This window comes from Caenorhabditis briggsae (genome assembly GCF_000004555.2).
Source record: "Caenorhabditis briggsae complete genome, chrII, whole genome shotgun sequence".
NCBI classification, from domain to species: domain Eukaryota; kingdom Metazoa; phylum Nematoda; class Chromadorea; order Rhabditida; family Rhabditidae; genus Caenorhabditis; species Caenorhabditis briggsae.
Genome location: NC_013486.2, coordinates 12,010,050 through 12,017,495, shown reverse-complemented (window position 1 = coordinate 12,017,495; position 7,446 = coordinate 12,010,050). Strand labels below are relative to the sequence as shown.

The window sequence follows — 7,446 nt, the reverse complement described above, 5'->3', positions numbered from 1 at the left end:
GATGAATGAATATAAACGAAGATACGATTGAAAAAAGCGGACCAGCCTTCAAAGATCATAAAAACTTAAGTTTAAAATGAGAGAGATGTCAGGCGGTAAGCCTAAAACAAAAAAAGTGCACCTCTCCAGCAAAAAAGTGGATGGAGTGATATATCCATGAATCCTGAGTCCTGGGAATTTTGCTCCATAAATCAGGTCAATGGGTTGTTTAACAGGGGGATGGGACCGGACACCAGCGGAGAGAGAAAAGGGAGGAGATGAAGAAAATTGATGGATTGAAAAAGAAGAAGAAGAAAATACAGCCGTTGAGAGCAAGAAAAAGAAGAAATTGAGTTGGTTGGAGCAGCACAAGGAGTCGTTCTATTAGAGGTTTTACGGTATTTCGGTTACTGTAAAAGATACCTAAAAGTTGTCAACGGATAAAATATTTATCATGATGACAGCAAAATTTTATCAGTTGACAAATTTTTGTGATCTCTTACATGAACCAAGATAATTGAGTTGAAACGACGGTAATCGAATTCGAGGGTGAAGGTTTGGATAATCTTATCAAATGAGAAAGGGTGCGATGGGATTCTAAATATTGAGAGTTTTTGAAAAATGAATCTGAATTTTTTATTGAACAGAAAATCAAAAACTTAGGATCTCCTGGGTCATCCAAAAACTCAAAAAAATTTTGGACCAAAATTGTACACTTCCCTCCAAAACCCAAAAAGATTGTTGACCAGACCACAAAAATGAAAAATATTTCAGGAGAAGAAGTTCTTAGTACCTACTGGAGGGTCATCTGACTTGTTCTTCTCGAAAATAGACAGAGAGAGAGAGAGAGAGAGGAGTTGAGCCCTCCCAGGGTTCTTGTTGTCCCACCACTGTCCGGAAGATGGAAAACGAACAAACTTGTTTTTTGTGGAGAGTGTGTGCTCATCGTGTCTGCGTCTCTACAGTATCCAATACTATTTCTCCCAACGTTCTCCTATCAGTGCTGCTCTTTTTTCGCTGACCTCCTCTTCCATTTTTACTACTAAGTATTTAGATACGGGAGGAGAAAAGAGACGTTCTTCATCTCTTCAGACTCGGTAAACAACAAAATGGAGGAGAAAGGGGGAAAATAGAGAAACCGGGAATTTCGAAAAAAAAAACGAAGAGAACCCTTTTGTTTTTGAACTCATTTTTTGTCTTCCTGTTGGGTGCATACCTTCCTTTTTTACTACTGAACAATAGTTTTTGCAGAAAGTATGGGGGGACATTTTTTGAGGTTAGAGGTCATTTTGGAATTTGGGTCATTCTAGAAAAATGTTTCGTGTGAGAGGGAATCCAAAAATTGGAAATTAAATAGGTGAAAATAAAAAAGTTAAAAACTCTTATACGTTAAGAAATTTTAAGAATGTTAACTGACAATTTATTTCTGCTTACTAGGAAGCTATTCGGGCACGTCTCCAAGTTAAAATTCACGACCTGCCGTATTTCCTATAAAATAAGCCCACCAAAACTATCCACCATATTTCTGAAAATTTTCTAAACATTTTGGTACAAAAACCAAGTCTCTAGCTAAATTTTGAAGCGAGTTACAGCCCTATATGTTCAAAGGGCGCGGTCAGATGGAGGTGGCAGTGCAACGGGAAGGGAGCGGCGCCTGTCGCGCTTCTCGACAACCACCTCCACCTGGCTGCGTCCTCAGAACAGATAGGGCTGTAACTAGCTTTAAAATTGAGCTAGAGACTTCGTTTTTGTACCAAAATTATGAGAAAAGTTTGGAAAATAACAAATTCTGAAGATTTAAACTTGAGGTGGACACTTCAAAGGTTCTCTAAATCAAAATGTTTTGACTTGCAGATTTTTTTTTCAAGAACTTTGAGCTTAATTATTTTGATTCGTGTAAAAGATATCAAATTTTGTCAACTGATAAAATATTGTTAATTTTATGATAAACAATTCATTAGGTGACAACTTTTTTATATCTTTCACAGGAATCGAGATAATTGAGCTCAAAGTTGACCTGTTTTTGTATTTGAGCTTCATTTTTTTGTCTGCAATTTGACGTGATGGTGTTTGCGAAAATCACGATTTCCCGAAAACATTTCCTTCAGTAGTCTACCGTAATCTTTGCAAACACGGCACCGTCTAATTTCAGACAAGAAAATCGGGAAAAAAGACAAAAAGATAAATGCATCGCTGAAAAATCGCTTTAACAATGAGATATCGTGACTTCTAATTTTAATCCAATTTATCTCGGTTCCTGTCAAATGTATAAAAAAGTTGTCAACTGATAAAATGTTCATCTTAATATCATAAAAATTTTATCAGTTGACACATTTTTGATATCTTTTATAGGGACTGAGATAAATTAGCTTAAACTTGACATTACAGATTTTATGGTATTTCAGTTCAAATTTGGGATTCCAGAGGTGTGAGTTATAAAGTTGATAATAATTTGTTGGAAAATCTATTTTATATTTTCTCCGAATCAGATAAAACATGAATTTCGTGGTTTGATAAGGATAAGGATAAACATAAACATGTGCAATTTTTGGTCTCTTTTTTTGCAGGGTTTTGATTTATAGTGAGGATTTCCTTTTTTTAATACTGCATCTCTGAACTTTGCTGTAGAAATTTCAAGAATTATGAAAACTCACTGCACTTCCTCAAATCCTGTAATCCATGAAAAGTCGCTGATTTCTTGGGAATCTTGCCGCCGGATTTCGTCATTTTCTTGTTTGGACTACATCTATTTCCACCGTCTTCAATCAGACGAGCGTTCTCACGTGTCTCCTCTCGAATTGTTCCCAGAAATTCCGTCTGAAAATAGGCTTGCTGATTAGAAATCATGTTCAAGCCTACAGGCCCACAATCACCCGGACTGATAAAAAAGATATCATTCTTCTAATAAATAAATGAAAAGAAATAAGTTACTTCGCGCCGAAGGCGCAGCAGCCATGTTTGAAGCGCCGGAGGCGCGGCAAATAGGCTGGTATCTTTAAATTTTTTCAAAGAAAAAAAATCAAATCTAGGTATTGTTATGATTGTTCAAAGATGAACGGCGTAATGTTTTGTGATTTTTATAAGATGAAGCAACTTTGACAAGCGATAACTCAGCTCAAAGTTGGAATGTAAAGAACTTATAAAATAAACGTAAACTTCTTTTGTTTGGAAGTTATTTCATCCAATCTGGTCTGTCGTAAAACCGGTAATAGAAGGGTTCCCCAACTTTGAGCCAATTTATCTCGGTTCCTGTAAAAGATATCAAAGAGTGGTCAGCTGATAAATTGCTCATCATGATATCATCAACATTTTATCAATTGACACATTTTTGATATCTCTTAAAGAACAGAAATAATTGAGTTCAAAGTTGACCTAGAGTTTTGGCTCATTTTGAAGCTCTCAGAAAACTTAATCTGAAAGTGATAGCTACAACTCTATAATTGATCTATACATAAGTTGGCATTTTGAAATTATTTAAAAAAGACTTTTCATGAATACTATACTTTTTTCAATTGCTACAGGATTACGGTTTTTGTTAAGCTACCATGCGGCTAAGCTATTTCTCTTACCGGTCTGCCAAAACTAAACGTGGGCCTGCGAAATCCATAGTCACTCTTCGAACCGTGCATTGTCAGTACCTGGAATCCAAAAATTCAAGGTTTGTAATGTCGAAATTTAGGAAAACATTGAACTGATAAAACCGGGCCAATATCGAGCCTTTCTGTTACAAGTTTGATAAAAACTGATATTAAAAATGTGAGCAGTTAGAAAAAAGCACGGATTTGAGTGGATGGATGAAGAGGAGCGAGAAAAAACTTTATGTACATCCGGTTTTCATCCCCGACCGACGATGGAGGGATTAATCAGAAGAAGAGCGAGGATAAATGGGATATGAAGGTGAGAAAAAAAACGGCGATGACGAAGAAGAAAAAAGGAAAAGAGATGAAAAATAGAGAGCAAAAGTTTAGATGGTGGTGGAACTGACTGGAATATGAGCAAAAAAAGAGCAAAAGCCGGGTTTTTTTTGGGTTGCATTTTTTGATAGATTGGAGTTGGTTGGGTGTGTTCCCAAGGGAAATCGTTTCTCATAAAAGATTACTGTAGTTTTTTGGAGAAAAAGAGTCTGGAAGTTTTGCGCATCTGGAATTTCTGATGTTTAAGCTCTGGAATAAAAGGGAGACATCAAGCGGAAAAATAAAATGAAGATTTGGTATTGCGAAATTGTTTTGCTCGGGAAAGATCAAAACCGGATGTGTTAGGGTGGAGACATTTAAAGGTGGGGGGACAGGAGATTTTTCGTAGTTTTTTTGTAGCTAGAGTATGCATTCTACCGTCACGGTGTACAACGCTTAATGTCACTCTGCGTACAGCTGTCGTTCTCGCATTTATGTATGCAATCGGGCAACGGCTTTCTCTTTGCCCGCGTGGCTCAGTCGGTAGCGGCGCCGCAACCTCAATCAACGCCCTCACAAGTTCAACTCCTCGAGGGGGCATCTTTGAACGGAATTTCGAGAACATTATTTTTTTCATGTCCCCCCACCTTTAAGATTAAAGGGAGATGAAGACGTGTATTTTAAACTGATAAATTTTCCTAATTGAAAGGTCCCCTGAATTTTTAATTTGAGCCAATTTTTCTCGATTCCTGTAAAAGGTATCAAGAATTTGTCAACTGATAAATTGTTTATCATAATATCAGAAGTGTTTTATCAGTTGACCTATTTTTGATATCTAGCATAGGAATGAAGAAGATAAATGAGCTCAAGTGCGGGACCTTCTATTACAGGTTTTACGGTATTCGTATTCAATATTCGGATTTTAGAACAATTTGACAATGTTTCCAAACCCCAGAAGCTAGATTTTTTTAAAATTGAAATCATTCAATTAAAACACAAATTTTAAGACCGTCATTCTAGTGCAAAAAATGACACTTAATGTTTTATGAGGTGCTTCAGAATTTCGTCAAAGTTTTTGCAAAATCTACAGTAACCTAAATTGCAAATAATTTTCGACGAATCTACAGTAGCCTAAAATGTGTGCTTTTTAACCTACAGTAAACCAAAGTACTAAATTTCTTTAAATATCTACAGTAACCTTAAAAACATATTTTTGAAAATTTAAAGTAATAGAAAAGGTGATTTTGTTTTTGAACCTACAGTAACCTAAAACGCAAAAGAAATGTTAAATCTACAGTTACCTAAAATACAAACATTCTTTTAACATCTACACTAATATATAACGCACAACTCGTTAAACATCTACATGTAGTAACCTAAAATGCAAAATTTTTCAAAAATCTACAGCAGCCAAAAATACTTTTAAAATTTCTAAAAAACTACAGTAAACTAAAATCCAAATCTTTTGAAAAATGACAAGAAAATTCAAGAGAATTCTTCTTATGAAATTATAGAGCAAAATTTTTGAAAACACTCCATTTATGACATCAAACTACACCAGCAGCCTCTAGAGGAAACTTCTAGAAAAAAAGGTTGAGTCAACTGAAAATTCTCTCACATATATCTATACAAACTAATAAAACTAGAAAATAAGTTCTTCTTCTCATAAAAAAACGAGAACCGAAGAAATATGAAGCGTCGTGCGAAATGAGAAGATGTCTTTTCCAGATGAGAAGATCTGGATGCAGAAGAAGAAGACGTGAGGAGCAAAGAAGGAAAAAAGAAAGTTTCATTTTCTATTCAATTTCATTTTGCTTCTGATGACGATGCACATCTCCTTTTTTGCTGCTTCTGATGACCCCAAAAAACAAATGAAAATGGAAAGATCAGATAGAAATTCAGAAATCCAGAAATTCAGAAATTCAGAAATTCAGAAATTCAGAAATTCAGAAATTCAGAAATTCAGAAATTCAGAAATTCAGAAATTCAGAAATTCAGAAATTCAGAAATTCAGAAATTCAGAAATTCAGAAATTCAGAAATTCAGAAATTCAGAAATTCAGAAATTCAGAAATTCAGAAATTCAGAAATTCAGAAATCGTGAAATTCAGAAATTCAGAAATCGTGAAATTCAGAAATTCAGAAATCGTGAAATTCAGAAATTCAGAAATCGTGAAATTCAGAAATTCAGAAATCGTGAAATTCAGAAATTCAGAAATCGTGAAATTCAGAAATTCAGAAATCGTGAAATTCCGAATTCGAACATTTTGGAACTCAGAAATTCAGAAATTCAGAAATTGTGAATTTCTGAATTCGAACATTTTGGAACTGAGAAATTCTAAAATTCAGAAATTCTGTGAATAGGAAATTTTGAAATTCCGATTTTCCGGAAATTCTGAAAGTTTTAAGATTCTGAAAACTGAAATTTTCAGAAATTCAAAGATTCCCCCTTTTCCAAAAAATTCCAGATCTTTAGATCTTTGAAAAGCTCAGAAATTCAGATCAGATAGAGAACACTAGAATCTGAATTTTTAGAAATTTCTAGATCCTGAACCCAAAAAAACGCTATTTTTCAAAAGAATTCGTTGTGTTTGAAACGGAAAAAAATCTAAAAAATCTGGGAAAAGAGCCAAGCTCTGGAAGCTCATTGTAAATTCATTGGATATTTGAGAAAGGAGAAACCTTTTCTCTCCCCATTTTCTGACATTCAAAGAGCACACAAAAGAATAATAATTGGTTTAAAAAAGAGCTTTTCTGTTTCTCTGAAAAATAAAGATCTCATTAAATGGGAATCGATTTGAGCAGAGAAGAGCGGAAGTTCCCAATGGGAGACTCTCAAAGTTTTTTTCTCATAGTTTTTTTTTTTCATCAAGAATGAAAAAACAAGAAGAAAGTTCATTTTGGGCTAAAAATAGAGAGTTTGAGGGGAAATGGGTATTAAGAGAAGAAAACTCTGTGAATCAGAAATGAAGATTAGGACATCTAAAATAGGAAGTACATCTGGCCCAAGAATGCGCACCGCCCACTTTGAGCTCATTTATTTCGACTCCTGTGAGAGATATCAAAAAGTGTCCTACTGATAACATGTTTATCAAAACTTCAAAAATATTTTGCCAGTTGATTACTTTTTTATATCTTCTACAGAAAATGAGATAAATGAGCTCTAAGTTATAAGGTCGGCAGCCAGCCGCTTAGCTGAGCCGGCAAGCACTAACTTTTAACTTTGAGCTTATTTCAGTTCCTGTGAAAGATATCAACAAGTGGTGAACTAACAAAATATTGTTGATATAATGATAAACACTTGTCAATTGACAAATTTTGATATCTTTGGCTGTTTATGATTTAACGGGGGTTTAAAAAATTATCGGGGTTTGGGAATTAACGGGGGTTTAAATATTAAACGGGGGTTTTCGGAAGGTGTCAGAGTCATGGTTGGAAAAGTCCCCAAAATGTTCCAAAGTGCTACAGTTTCTTGTTTTATGCTCATTTCAGTTGATCTATTCTTTTCTGAAATCATTTTTTTGTTTTTTTGTTTTTTCATTTCTAAAGTTTTATGGCACTGTTTTCGAATTGCG

General features: G+C 34.7%; 1 protein-coding gene across 1 annotated transcript in view; it reads right to left on the bottom strand.

Moving 5' to 3' along the window:
• The window catches only part of CBG20935, a gene marked incomplete at both ends in the record, with an annotated part of 13,363 nt that extends 8,890 nt beyond the window's left edge, over positions 1 to 4,473 (bottom strand). Inside the window, 2 exons of the mRNA XM_002631687.1 lie at positions 2,634 to 2,796; positions 4,348 to 4,473. Coding sequence (XP_002631733.1) covers positions 2,634 to 2,796; positions 4,348 to 4,473 — 289 coding nt within the window. The remainder of the gene's footprint in view (positions 1 to 2,633; positions 2,797 to 4,347) is intronic.
• Positions 4,474 to 7,446: the final 2,973 nt, after the last annotated feature.